The sequence below is a fragment of the Cynara cardunculus genome, assembly GCF_001531365.2.
Source record: "Cynara cardunculus var. scolymus isolate 2C chromosome LG 17, CcrdV1, whole genome shotgun sequence".
Classification (NCBI taxonomy): Eukaryota; Viridiplantae; Streptophyta; class Magnoliopsida; order Asterales; family Asteraceae; genus Cynara; species Cynara cardunculus.
In genome coordinates, this window is record NC_037544.1 from 3,083,438 (window position 1) to 3,098,772 (window position 15,335).

Sequence of the window (15,335 nt, forward strand, 5' to 3'; positions counted from 1 at the left end):
ATGTCTGATGTAAAGGGGGCGTAAGGAATTTGGGACACCGTTTGCATTTTCAAATCAAAACTGTATAGTTTTTTTTTTATTAACTTGGATATCCAACCTGTTATGCAAGCCGACTAATCTTAGGGCAACCGTCCGTTTCGCGCGTAGCCTAGAGTCACTGCATATGAACCTCCATGGTCATAAGAAGATTTTTATTCCTCCTTGGATTCGAATCTGGGACCTCCTGACATTTTTGGCCTTTGGAATCCAATCTCAAACCAATCGGACGCTACCCTTGTCGTTAACAAATGTAATTTTACAAATATATTGTAACGAAAATTCATGGTTCATGTAATTTTATGAGGGAAAAAACCAGATTAAAACACAAACAAACAAGCAAAAACATCAACTAAAGGAGGTGGATCAGAATAGTTACATAAAACTTGCATCGATTTGGTTGAAAATGATGTAACACGACCATGTTCAAAACAAGCAGGAGATGAAGGGTTTTGAGAACGAGGTGGAAGGAGACATCAACGCAACGTTCGATAAACTACATCCATTCAACATGCAATCTTATAAATTTATCTGTTTAATAACTAATTATGTATTTGTTAATTCATAAGCAACTGATTTCTTTTTATTCACTGAACTGTTTAATTTAGAATATAATTTATTAACTTCAATCACAATTAAAATAATGTCATTAATTTTATTCTCCAAATATCATTGGTTTTGCTTAATTTAGATATCTTATTGTCATTTACAGAGCTGTTTAGAAAATCAACATCAGAAAATCAAAATTTTGTATTGATTTTATAGGTTAACTGAATCTAAAATTTGCAGTTTTCTAGATTTCCGGTTCTACTTTCTATGATGGGCATGATCATATACTTACACTGAACCGAAAAAACATTCAGTACACTGTTTCAATTTTAGTCCATGTTCTTAGAATTGAACGGTTACCAACAAACTATTAATTTACTAATCAATATTCTAAACTGGGGGCGACCCACAAGATAATATTAGTCAATTAAACCTAATTGTCAACGATTTTATCAACTAAAAACTCCATTATAATATTTGGCAATCTTATTTTGTCTTTATACAATTTGAAAGCATGTGTGCTTTAGGGGCCGTTTACCAAACGCTTACCCGAGTAAGCGCTTATCAAGTCATATTACCTTACCGAATGAATATGATAAAAACTAAGAATCTTACTTAGTAAGAGTGAGACAAAGACCAAGAGTATTACCCGGTAAGGGAAGACGACGACTCTTACCATGGTAAGTGCTTACCAAGTAAATTGTTGCATACAATGTCATTTTGGTAAACTAAAATTTTATTCGGTAAGAAAATGATAGTGTTAAATTTTACGGGTAAACGCTTATCGGGTAAGGGTTTGGTAAATGGTCCCTTAGTTTTATCTTTTCTTGTTCTTTTACCTTCGTACGAACATTTGATGGAAAATTTTAATTGCAACACCCCATAAAAGGGACCTAGTTGTAAAGAAGAGTCCAACATAGGGACTGAAAAGTATGAAAGAACAAAGTTTAGGGATCTAATCGGCATTATTAGAAGCATGTGGACTCAAATAAGACTTTAGTTTGAATAAGTTAAAGAGACATGAGAGAGATGACAGTAGATTTTCTTGGCTTCAGTTGAGGAAGATGGATATATCCTAAGTAAACAGAACCGACAAACCCAATATATCTGATGTGGATATGGAGCATGAGGGATGGATATATCTGAAATGATGATCATAATGTAGGAAGTTGCACTTCAATATGTTCTCTCTCTTTGAAAATGTAGCAAGAAGTTCAAGGAAGAAATTAGCGAGTTTAAAGCATGGTTTTGATGTTAAACGCTTCTTTTATTGATCAGTTAGTAATATACGACGTCGCTTTAGAGTTTAACATGAGTTTGGAGTCGAGATTGAATCTGTAGAGCTATTAATTCGACGAGAATAAATGAGATGATTTGTTGTGGAGAATCATAAAGTCAGAGCATGATTAAAGGCATGAATTATTGTCGCAGTTAATGTTCAAGTATGTGTATGGATGGATAAAGATGTTACTAAGTGTTTGTATCCAAGAAAAAATGTGGAAATTTGAAGTTGGAATGAACAAGAATTATTAATACATATATATATATATATATATATATATATGTGTGTGTGTGTATGTATGTATATATGTATGTATGTATGTATGGAGATTTGGGATCACGTGAGATCAACCTGTTTTCATGAAATCATGAGACCACTTTTTTACACTTGAAACTTCACAGAAAAACGTTGTGAAAGTTAAAAAAAAAGCGGAACCTTCATAGCAAAAACGTTGTGAAGGTTATCTTCACAGTGTTTTGCTGAGAAATTTCAAGTGTAAAAAAATGGTCTCACGGATCTCAAGCTGGTCTCACGTGATCCCAGTTTATGTAAGTATGTATGTGTGTGTGTGTGTATATATATATATATATATATGGATGTGTATATATATATATATATATATGTGGGTTAACAAAGTCAACTTCTAAAAAGTTTAGGCTATCCAATTTGGTGAACTTGCATACAAGATCACAAAACAGTTGGTCGTTCTAACGGATTTGATATCTAGGTTAATAAAAAAAAATCACAAAGATGAAGGTGTAGGCAAGACCAGAGGTGAGTTGAAGTCACCTATACGAGATCAAAAACAACTTCAGGATTCGCATGGAAGTCACATACAGTGATGTAAGAGGCAAGCTTGGCTAGAGCCAGCTCCTTGAATTTGTATTCAAGCCGGCGCAGATGTAAGTGATTTCAATGTCACATAAGAAATCGTGTTTATCTTTTGTTGTGTATCGAAATGAGGTGATAACAAAATATGCAAAATGAAGGTTCTTATAAGAATCTTACGGAACCTTAATTCTTACCTCGAGTATTGTGTTGAATATTTTATTAGTTTTTTACATACAATTTTTACTTATATATAAATATTATACAAATACATAAAACCCGCAATAATAAGGGTTTTTATAAGGATCCGTTTGGTTTGCAGAAATGTAATGGATTTGGAGAGATTTATATTTCAACTACATTCCAATCCTATGTATGGTTTGCAGGATTTAAAATCCTAGGAATTATTTGAAATCTTTCAAACACAGGATTTTGAAATTCCACAGGATGGTCGGGGTTTCGTAGGATTTTTATATAATAATGTTTTAAAATATATTTAAAACATTTGTCTTCTAATAATTCATTAATAAAAAGGTAATTTATTTATTTTTATTTTTATAATTTTAATTTGTTTTTATAAATTTTTTATAAAATATGGAATTCCGTTCCATTTCAAATCCATCAAACCAAACACATCAAATATTGTAATCCTAATCATTCTAATTCCAAATCTTTCTATGAAATCTAAATCCCTTAAAACCATTCCATCAAACCAAACGTTCCCTAAATGATTATTAATTTATTGAGATTTTTAATTTATTGAGTTAATAATATTATTATTAAAGTATTTGAAAAAAGATTTTAATTAAATCACTCCAGTTAAAGAAATCTATACTATATTATAAAATATTTGACAAAAACTATTAAAAACAATTATTACGCATAAAGTACTGTTTATTGATCCATATTACTTAAATTCAAGATTACAAGTAGAATGTGCATGAGTACATCTTAGTAAAGTTTCGTATTTGAATTCGTGCAACTAACTTCAGATAAAAATAATCAAATACAAGATAAACATCATTTTAAATATAAAAAATCTAAAATATATTTAAGATCATCATTGATATCATTAAAAAAATTATTTTATTAAAGCAAAAATAAATTAGTTTGTTGTCAAACTTCAATTAAATTATAATAAAAATTAAATTAAAAAAATTGTATACAAAAACTTTTAAATAGTTAATTTGAACTTAATATCGATTATTTTTTTCAAATTTATATTTCATTTAAAAAATAAAAACATTTTCGTTTTATCAAAACTGCATAAAATCACAATATAACATTGATAAAACCAAAATATAAAATAAAACATTAAAATTAAAATGTATCTCGATACATTAAATGAGATACCCTTTTGGTTCTTACAAATGTTTTTTTTGTTTGATATTACGATGATAGTTTTTCATTAATTTTTTATTTTTATTTTTATTTTTCAAAAAAAAGTTAGAATCAGGTGGCGACGTGGGCATCCTGTTTTATGATACATCGCCTCGTTCCTATTGGTGGAGCTACGTCACCGTATGTGGCGCGTCTATTTGTTGACCAAATTCACCCAAGTCAACCTACTCCCGTCACACACGCTAAGGGGCCTTAATTTCTTTTTTATAAAAGTTTCATTCGTTTTTCAACTTTTTAATAACATTTATATTTTTTTATTAACCTGAAAATCTAACTTGTTATGCGAACCGACTAATCTCAAAATAATCATTTGTTTTGCAAGTATCCCGGAGTCACCGTATTTCAATCTTCATAGCCACAAGAGAATTTTTATTCCTTCTTGGATTTGAACCTGGTACCTTCAGTTACTTTTGACCTTTGGAGCCAAACTCAAACCAATCAGACACCACCCTTATGGCTTAAACAACATTTATATTTTATTGTTTTCTTATCTCGTAAAAAATAAATCGATCTTTTAATTATCTTTTATTATTCTTTAAACGACAAATATGTTTATTAATCAATTAATCTTAATCGATTTTTTCTCTCAATCGATCTTTACAAAATCGATCATCATCTATCTCTATTGATGTATTTTGATAGGATTTAAATGTGTTAAATACTGACAATAACATATATTTTGTTTAAATGAATGCTAATTATATATTATAAATGTAAATTTCATAATGATAATGAATAAATATATTAAATTGTATAAATTTATCTATAAATTCAACACTATAGTTTTTTGATGGTAAAATAAACAATTTAAACAAATTCAGACATTTATCAGTTTACAAAAACAAACAATCCTATTAATTTTGTTTTCAAACTTCATCACCAAATCTTGCCAATTGGAATTGAAATAAGACTTCAACACCTCTTAAAAACAGACAACACTTAAAATATAAAATTAAGACATACCGGAATTTATTTATTTTTCAACATAAAGAGCTTTTAATGTTGTAAATATCTTTGAATTAATTGGTGTTGTAATATTTAAAAAAAGGGAAAAACAAATGCATTTAATTCTACGTGTAATGCAGTTGTATCAATGGCGAGTAGATTATAGACCTTGGTTTTCTTGTGTAGACCGCCATCTTGGCAACTTCTTCTCAACTGATTTCTTTCTTCAAAATCTGTGTGTCTACAAGTCATTTAGTCGGCGTTACGATTCAATTCAATTCAATTCAACGAAACCGCTTTCAATTTATAACCAAACAAACAATTTGTGTTTTTTTTCCAAATCAAATTTCAGTTAGAATTATTAGGGTTCTTGTTTGGAGGTGTTTCTTTTTTGTAATTGTGAAATTGGTGATTTGTGTATGAAAAATTAATGGTGGAGGTAGAGATCAAAGGCAAGAAACTTGCTAATGGCGGTGATGAGAAGAGCAGGGTATGGAGGTGGAGACTTGTTGGTGCTGTCATAGCAGTTTTACTTGCTACATCTCTGATTCCATGGCGGCATTCTCGGAGATTCTCTTTTCTTCCTTCTCCTTGCCGTTGCTCTGAGGTTATTTTTTTCTTCTTTCTTTCTACTCTCTCTCTCTCTCTCTCTCACACACACACACACAAATACACACATGTATTTGAAGCTGATCCCTGTATTCGAAGTAGATTAGACTTCTTGTGATCCTGATTACTTTCTATAGACAAGTATGTATGTATCCATATATGCTTTATATACCGAAAATTGGAGAATTGGAGTTGCACTCTGATGGAATTCGGTTTTCATACTGTATTCCTGCAATTGGAAGTTATTAAGCAAGGATTAGACAATGTGCGCTAGGTTAGAACCTGTATTCAAGTCCATTTAGATGTGATCCTAAGTCACCAATCTTCTGAATCAGTTCCTGGTGAATTTAGGTAATTGTAGATACTTGGAATTAGCTTGGGATGAATTTAGATAAGCATTACTAACTTGATTTTTTTTTGTCCTTGTTCGTTAAACAGGATTCTCATAAATATACAGGCATTGTTGAAGACTGTTGTTGTGATTATGAGACGGTTGATAGTGTTAATGGAGCAGTTTTATACCCCTTGTTGCAAGAGCTTGTCACGACTCCCTTCTTCCGCTATTTTAAGGTATTGTTCGAATTGATACCCCCTTTGCCTTTGGAGTAGAAGTATCTTTTAACCATAAAAAAAGTTCTTTTAAGCCATTTTACGAGTAGTTGAAGTTCATATCTGCTAGATTTTTTAGAATTCTGATTGTGGTGTTGTCTAGGTGGTATATGCCTGGACTTTTTGATTCTGTATTCAGTTGTGTTGGTGTATGGTAGGCATATAATATTTAATTTAGCATTAAACTTGGTTTAAAAGCTTGATCAGAATGCTACTTTCTGATTCTGCTACTTTCCAAAGGATTTTAAAATGTCTGCAGCATGTGGAAAGTATGAGATAGGAGTTCCATTGGGGATCAATATGCCCAACATGTTGTTCGTAAAGTTCTATTGAGGTTCTGTCAGGCCAGGGGTACTGTGTTCTTCGAACAGTTGAGCCACCAACAAACTTTTTAAGGAGATTAGTTACATAAAGTACAAAGCTTAAGGTTGGTATATGGCCCCATGAGGACGAAGTTGATGAAAACTGAGGATGTTTTATGGTTCTTGAAAATAATGTCTTGGCCTCAGGGGTAATATTAACTTACTTGTAATCAAGACACTCTGGGAGAAGTGATACGAGTACTCTAACGACAATCAGTGCACACACACACACACACACACACACACACACACACACACACACATATATATATATATATATAACTGGAAGAACAGAGTTCACATAGATAGGTATGTCTACTTTAATACTTAGCTTTGAGAACTCCAATCCAGTAATGCAAGTCATTTTATTTCTGTTAATACCTCATTCTGTAAGACATCATCTTTACTCTTATCACCCTTCATCAATCTTACATCTCCTTTGTTACTGTCATAGCTTGATCATTTACTGTTATTGTTTCTTAATTCAAAAGGTTCCAGCACTTTTTATTTGATTGTTTATGTGTACTTGTTTGTATTTGAGAAGGAGAATAACTTTGTGGCATTACTTTCCAGCTTTTTATTAATCGAAGAACATTGAATTAAATTCAGTTGAGCCAATATAAAAAACATACCAACTCATTCATGGCATGATTGTATCTGCCCAAAGCTGAAAGAGAATTCTCCTCCCAGAGAAGGTTAAAAGGACATTTAATAGTAGTTAGGTTTCTAGTTTATTCTCAAAATATTTGGTTGCTTTTTGTATGAGTGGTTATGATCCTGACGTTGTTGGATCTTTCACAGGTTAAGCTTTGGTGCGATTGCCCCTTCTGGCCTGATGATGGCATGTGCCGACTGCGTGATTGCAGTGTATGTGAATGTCCAGAAAATGAATTTCCAGAACCTTTTAAGAGGCCATCACTGCATGGTCTTGCAAAAGATGATCTTATATGTCAAGAGGGAAAGCCGGAGGCTGCTGTTGATCGTACTTTAGATGCTAAGGCATTTAGAGGCTGGGCGGTGGTAGATAATCCATGGACTAATGATGATGAAACTGATAATGGTGATCCTCTACATTACTTTCAATATGCCCTTCATGTATTTTCTTTACGAAGTCATTTTTGGGAGTTCTGCCTTTTGTTGCTATTGAGAACTCTCTTGATGTTGGTTGAAATTCTGTAATCTGCAGGTGAAATGACATATGTCAATTTGCAATTGAATCCCGAACGTTACACAGGCTACACAGGGCCATCAGCCAGAAGAATATGGGATGCTGTATATTCAGAAAATTGTCCAAAGTGTAAGTTGAGGATTCCCATGTGGTCAATATTACCATGCTTTTTGTTTCAATTACCACTGCACAAATTCTTCATATGGAGTTGCAGTTAGAGAAACAAGTTACCCTTCATATCCAGACATGATTTGTACCTCATGGCTCACCTGCTTTTCTAATGAGTTTCAGTTCCTGGAGAGTTTTTGGTACCAAAATTGCTCCATATTTTCTAATATTATTTGCCTCAAATTCAACTGTTTTGGTGTTTGTCCAATAAAGAAGCCCATACTAGTTTTTGGAGGCACAGTTGTGGTCCTTTAGTCATTGATGCTAAGTTATGGTCCTTTAGTCATTGATGCTTGTTTAAAAATAAACCCACCCAAGTCAGGCACATGCTCTTTGATATGCTGTAATTGAATATACAACCCACATTAAAGTATAATTGCTTATTTGTCTCATGTTTAAATATACATTTGAAATAAACAAGTAAACTGGAAATATCTGTCTGGAGTTGAAGTGTATCGTTATGTCAATTTCTTGAAAAGTTCATTTATGTTAATAAACAAATGAACTCTTTCAAATCACCTTGTTATGCAGATTCATCTGGTGAAAGTTGCCAAGAGAAGAAAGTGTTATACAAGTTAATATCTGGTCTTCATTCCTCAATTTCTATCCACATAGCTGCTGATTATCTCCTCGATGAGACTACAAATCAGGTCCGTATCCTTAAGGCTACATGTAATATTTACCTGTATACATCTATATGTAGAATTTAGTCTGCAATGTGATGGTTTGAAATAATTAATTAGAAATCATTTTCTTTATCTATCCCAAAGTGGTGAATCATCTACCAGTAACAATAGATGCATTTCTATATGGGATAGTAAAACCTAACTTAAGAGACTTTTCATGGGGAATTTCACAAATAAACTAATTATTCATTGGCTTCAATTCAGTGGGGTGCAAATCTTCAATTAATGCATGACCGTGTCTTGAAACATCCCGAGCGTGTGCAAAACCTGTACTTCACTTTTCTCTTCGTTCTCAGAGCCGTGACAAAAGTGAGCACTCTTGGTACCTTAAAACTTCATCAAATTTAATCGCGAAAGTATATCTCCTGAATGAGCTTATGTGTGTCTTCAATGTATTACAGGCAGCCCCCTACTTGGAGCAGGCCGAATATGACTCTGGTAACCATCTGGAGGATATGAAAGCCCATTCCTTGATTCGGCAACTAATTCACAATCCCAAACTACAAGCTGCATGCCCTCTTCCGTTCGATGAGGCTAAGCTTTGGCAAGGCCAAAGTGGACCTGAACTGAAGCAACAGATACAAAAGCAGTTTAGGAACATCAGGTTTCACTTTGAACTCTATATTATTCCCTCTAGCCCAAAAAAGTTCCATATTTGGCTGGCTGGCTTTTGAGCATTAAATGAGTTGCTTTTCAACGATAAAATTGATAAACACTGTTTTGAAATACATTAAATTATTTAGAAATTAATGAAGATTTTTTTTGAAGATACAAAACTATAAGTGATTGAGAAGTATAGCTTGTTATGCTTCCATAGAGTTCCAGCTATTATCAAAGACTATATCAAAGACCTGTTATAGTTTCAAAGATATTTGATTTAAGGGTTATTTAGCTAAATGACCTTCTAACAAGTGCGTTATAAATACATGACCTTCTCACAAGTTTCTAGGGCATTCCTGTGTATTTAAGTGGCATTTTTCAGTTAAGCAGTGACATTCTCAAACCTTGTCAGAAGGTGACGGATTAAAAAAATAACTTGTTGGAAGGTCATATAACCAAAGAACCCTTTGATGTAATATTTGCTCTTTAATATATTGTGATGCTATCATCATCCTATTTGTAACTGAAACTTTATATGTTTGCAGTGCCCTTATGGATTGTGTAGGGTGCGAAAAGTGCCGTCTGTGGGGAAAACTTCAGGTTCTTGGCCTCGGAACTGCTTTAAAAATCCTATTCTCTGTTGATGGTCAAAAACACCCAGATCAGCATGTGAGTATCATATACTTCATCTTTTTCAAGTTTGATAGTGCTACTTTCAAAGGCTTTTACGAATCAAAAGTCATTTTTTATATCTATATTTTTTTTTACCGGATCACAGCTGCAGTTGCAAAGAAATGAAGTGATTGCACTGATGAATCTGCTGAATCGGCTCTCGGAATCACTAAAATCAGTCACTGATATGGGTTCTTCTGCTGCTATGGACGGCTTGGTTCTAGAACCTTCTTCTAAAGCAATCAATGTGATTCAAAGATTACGGGAATTATGGATGGCTAATTGGTAATCTTCCTTTGCTCATATCTTCCAAGTTCATTGTTCATGCTTTTGCAAAAAGCTGGGGTCTCCACCAATTAACAGCTCTACCATTTGGGATAGAGCCTTAGATGTGATCATTTGAGAGCTTGGACCGTGGGCATGACCTTTTTTTGTCCAAGAGATATAGCAAATCCAAACCCCTTTTTTGAGGACTTGATAATGGTCGGGCTTAACCACGGACCCAAAAAGTCTTTTACCTTTTTGAAAAAACATAACCCATGTAAAATAATTCAAATACTCATTTATTTTGAAGGAAATTTTGAGATTTAAGGTCATAGTCAAGTATATGGGAAATCAGGGATTGAGAGGCCCTCCGAAATTTAATTTTATAAAGTTTAACTAATTATAAAAATATAAAAGAGCCGGTGCGCCTGTCCGAATTTTTGTTTCACCCATTTATGTTCATTAATTTTAACGAGCCAGTCTGGCCCGTCCATTTTTTAAAATGGTTGTCCAAACCCTTTTTTTCTAGAGGGTCATTCTGTCCTTGAACAACTATACTTTGAGTAGATGACAGGTCTGTATATATTCCAACCATTTGCTTTCGAGTGGGATATATTGGATTGCCCCCGTTGATGTGTCCCAACGGTAGAGGTGTGTGTAATCCATATGAGCAAGGTCCCAGGTTCGAGCTTGGGTACAACTCTTTTGCCAATAGAATGCATGCGTTGATTTACCTCTCCCATAATGACCGTGGGACCGGTGGTTTGTGGGGGCGCCTTAGACTCTTAGAGAGTGACATCTACTCTTTTTTTTGGGATATATTGCATTCTTTTGTTTTGGCTTTGAAGTTCATGGTCTTGATCTGCGCTTCATTTTCAGGTGGAAGAATGTGCCAGTTTCACCGCTATCTTGAACTCGCAATGCTCACAGTTTTAAAACAACCCGAATCGGAGATGAGGTAAATTAAGGTGACGATACACACATACATTGTGAATAGAGGGGCGAAAACACCACATGTAATGCTAATATGGACGGACGTCCGTGGTTTCAGAACGTACTATAGTTTCACCTTGTAACGCGTTTCCTACTTTGTGGGAAAAAAAATATAACTTGTGTTTTTTGTTAGATCGTTAAAAGGTGGTGGTGGTGGTGCTTTTGACCTCTTTTGCAGCCGGTAAATTAAAGTTAAAATTACACGTCATCAAGTTATTATATAACAAAATCTGTTTTTATTTAATCCGAATACCTTAATATAAATCAAATAATAATAATTAATAACTTTAATATTTTAAATTTCTTATTTAGGGTTGTTTGGTTGGTTTGTTATTAAGGGTCTGTTTATTAGTAACTTAATGAATTTAATATAACTCACAACTTATTCAGTTAGCTATATGTTTGGTGATGGCTTAATGATGTAGAAGACTTATTTAGTCAGTTTTTAAGGGGGAGTTTTATGTAGAACGCCACATTTTTTTCAAACCTGCATCTTCCAATTAAAAAGCTCCTTCGATCTATGGAAAAACCTCTCCCGAACAAAAAACTTTCTCAATTTATATAGATAGATTAATTTATACAAATGATTTAATGGAAAACCAACCAAATAGCCCTCAAGTCATGTATGAACAAAGTTGTTTGTGTGGATTGATCTATTCATGTAGATTAAGAAAGTTTTTGTTTCGAAGGGGTTTATCAAGGAACATGTTTTTTAATGGCAAAAGTTCATAAAAACCTAACGAACCATCTCATTTTGAACTATCCCATTTTAAATAATTTAAGTCATCTAACTAACTTTTTAAACGAAAAAACCATTAAATTTTCTCATTTTGAATGATTAAGTCACTGAATAATTTTTTTATATGAAAAAAGCCATTAAATTTTCTCATTTTGAATGAACAAGTCCCTGAACATTTTATTTATAGTATATAAATCATCGAACTTTTAAAATTTGGTTAACTAAATTCTTTTAACAAAAGAACTACGTGTAACCGATAGATATATCTTAAAGTAAAAGAACACTAAATTAGTTTTAGCGTTTCCAAATACTAAGCCCTTCAAACCCCTCGTAGACAACTGGTATCACTCCCACTCGCCACTCCCTCTCGCCCTATTATTGTCCCTTCTTCATATCGGCTATCTTACTGTTGATCTCCATCTTTTCACATAGGCTATCACCTTACTGTTGATCTCCATCTTTTCACATAGGCTATCACCTGATCATTCAAAATAAGAAAGTTTAATGATTTTTCATTAAAAAATAGGTCAAAGACTTCATCATTAAAAATGAGATAATTCATTGGAGTTTTTTGAACTTTTCCCTTTTTTAATTGGGAGGTGCATGTTTGAAAAAAAAAATTGGTTTTCTATTTAAAGCTCCATTCTATAAGCTTATTGAATAAGTTATTTTATATATCATTAAGCCCTACCAAACAAACATGTATAGCTGACCAAGTAATTATGAGTCTTAAGTTGTTAACAAACCAACCCTTAGATGTATTCCTCCATGATCCGTTGTGTTCCTGTCACATTGGTGGTAATTACACTCATCACCTTTTCTTACACACCAAAACATAAAATATCTGGTCTTAATTGAATTTGAATAACTTAATATTGAATCGAATACAACAATTAAATACTTCAATTTTTAAAGCTTTCTATTGAGGTACGTTCGCTGTGTATGATCCATTGCGTTCTTCACGTTGATGATAATTATAAATGATGAACAACATTTATCAGTGCATTATCAGTCACTTGAGTGACAAAAATTTGTGATACCAGTAATCATTATTTTAAGCGTACATGTGAAACCCTTTTGTCCTTCATGTCTATATTAAATAACAAATACACAATATCAGATGTATGTGTCAGTCTTGTTACGTTCAGTATCTAGTTTTTCGATAACATTTTTGATGTCTTATATTGATGTGTTTACTCGGTATATTCTATCAAGGGGCTTAAAGACATTCTTGTGGGTTATGGGGACAAATCATATATTAATTTGTGCAATACAAGTTTCGACATATCCAACTATATGCAACTTTATAAGTTAATTATGACATTAGAATTAATGTCGAAGTACGTTATTCACATGTAACAAACTCTATGATTTATAGCGTACTCATGTCGAAGAAACGACATATACAATAATCACATGAGAAACATGTCACACATATGACATCCAATATAGCGTACCATGATTATTCCATAAATACCCTCGTTACATTAAACACCACCCTCCGTAAGAAAACCATCTCAAACCTCTCACATCCGCAATCTCTTCCTGCGCCTCTAAACGCCAAAACCCTTGTCGTCGCCTGCCCTCACGCCTGGTAACTCCTCCTCGTCTTTTTCCTTCTGCATCTCGAGATAGTGTTGATTCTACCTCTAAATTTGATGATATGATGCAATGTGTTTGATGAAATGATGAAGAAAAAATGTGGGTTGTTATTGGGTTTAATGAAAAACGTAAAAAATAAGGGCGAAATGGTAATTTACATTGTTCATACGGTTTATCCGGTCGAAGACCGAACAACAGTCTAACCTAATCCATACAGGTATCTAAATGCACAACTTTATCCATACTGAGCTTAACGAAAAAACAACCAAACAACCGCTTGCACTTTTTGACCATCCAAATTGACCATTGTAAATGATGCTTCATATGGCATGTGTTTCTTTTCAATTGGATCAAAGGCTCCAATTCCACACTCTAGTCCTGCATTCACATGTGCATGAGAAGCCATTTGGAAGAAAATACATGAATCAATCCACATTCATCTCCAGATTCAAGGAAAAACCTATGAACTACCAATGATATCTTGTGAAATTACGGTCATGAAAAAAATTTGCAGGTAACAATCGTCAAATTTGAAGATTGGACCAAATTTTCTAGGGCAAACAAAACACCCAAATTGAAGAACACTCGATCAAACAAATTCATTCGTAGGTTTCAAAATTTCCCAAAATCTACGCAAGTAAACCACATCAGTTTGAAATCAAAACAAAAGCGACAATTGATAGGAGATCAGAGACAACGACATACCGTAGGTGAAGAAATTCATGAAGAGTAGGGTTTGGCGTTGTGAAAGAAGGCCGCAGAGCAGAGAATTGAAGCGATGAAAGCGAAGATCCCAAATCCGATCATCAGGGAAATCCCAGCTACGGTTAAATCCATCAAAAGCTGTATACTCACTCCCATTATCATCATCGTTGTCTTCTTGATACTTCTAGACGGTCCAGTTTATATGGCACGATCTCTTTTCCAGATTTAAAATTGATAAAATTACCTTACACCAAAAATCTTATCCGGCGACATAAGGATTCAGTGTCTTACCCGGTAAGTGAGGACGATGATTCTTACCATGGTAAGCAATTACTGGATAAATTGTTGCATACGACGTTGTTTTGGTGGATTAAAATCTTACTCGGTAAGTAAATAATAATATTAAATTTTACCGATAAGCACTTACCGAATAAGTGTTTTGGTAAACGACCCCTAACCCAATTTCTTAAGTTTCGCGTCAACTTTAGAATACAATGATTTGTAGGGTTCATTTGGTACATTAGACAAGACATAACATAATAAAGATCTATGTTTCATGTTTGATAAAACTTCTATGTGGAACCGACAAAAAGAGAGTGAAACAAATGAAACAATTTGGAACAAACTTATATTTTACCAGTATAACCTCAAAATAAAATGTAATTCGCTTCTAAAACATCATATACGCTTCTGTCATTACACTTTCTTCATTATTTAAATTTTATTTATCGTATTTTATGCTATTTAAACTTTTCTTTTAATGTCCTCCAAATATTATTTTTAAACGATATTCTAAACTTATGTAATTTATTAAATACTAATAATTTAGTAATATAGGAAATGTATAAATAAAAATTGGAAAGTGCATAAACTTTTTATATTGGTGTATTTTAATTATTTTTTATGAAAACTTTCAAATTATTTTGTTATGAAATATTTATTTTTCTTATGATTTAAATTATATAAAATATATAAACAACTGATTAGGAGTAAATTGGTCATATTATTTATTCTATCATGTCCAGTTTTGTCTTATCAAACATCGAACAATTGTTCTGTCATGTTTTGTTATGTCATGCTTGTCTGGATATCAAACGCACCTTAAATACCACGAAGA

At 33.0% G+C, this 15,335-nt stretch overlaps 1 protein-coding gene and 1 long non-coding RNA gene across 2 annotated transcripts; one reads left to right on the forward strand and one right to left on the reverse strand.

Annotated features, from left to right (window-relative positions):
• The first annotated feature begins 5,202 nt into the window (after window positions 1–5,202).
• On the forward strand, window positions 5,203–11,241 carry LOC112500068 (endoplasmic reticulum oxidoreductin-1-like). Its single transcript, XM_025103338.1, has 10 exons — window positions 5,203–5,648; window positions 6,089–6,220; window positions 7,423–7,681; window positions 7,808–7,918; window positions 8,489–8,607; window positions 8,848–8,952; window positions 9,045–9,247; window positions 9,789–9,912; window positions 10,022–10,200; window positions 11,059–11,241. The coding sequence occupies exons 1-10, from the start codon at window positions 5,472–5,474 to the stop codon at window positions 11,090–11,092; spliced, it is 1,443 nt and encodes a 480-aa protein (XP_024959106.1). The 5' UTR covers window positions 5,203–5,471; the 3' UTR covers window positions 11,093–11,241.
• Window positions 11,242–13,328: 2,087 nt separating this feature from the next.
• Window positions 13,329–14,412, reverse strand: LOC112500750. The gene is made up of 2 exons (XR_003067363.1): window positions 14,219–14,412; window positions 13,329–13,891 (listed from the first exon to the last, which is right to left on the reverse strand). It is a non-coding gene; the product is annotated as an uncharacterized LOC112500750 (long non-coding RNA).
• Between the last annotated feature and the right edge of the window lie 923 nt (window positions 14,413–15,335).

What these genes read in the sequence shown, in the direction of transcription:
- LOC112500068 (XM_025103338.1), top strand. Translation starts at nt 5,472, where the DNA reads ATGGTGGAGGTAGAGATCAAAGGCAAGAAACTTGCTAATGGCGGTGAT. An exon ending in TTCAGAAAATTGTCCAAAGT is followed by an intron (nt 7,919 to 8,488) that starts GTAAGTTGAGGA and finishes CTTGTTATGCAG; the next exon opens with ATTCATCTGGTGAAAGTTGC. An exon ending in AAAAACACCCAGATCAGCAT is followed by an intron (nt 9,913 to 10,021) that starts GTGAGTATCATA and finishes ACCGGATCACAG; the next exon opens with CTGCAGTTGCAAAGAAATGA.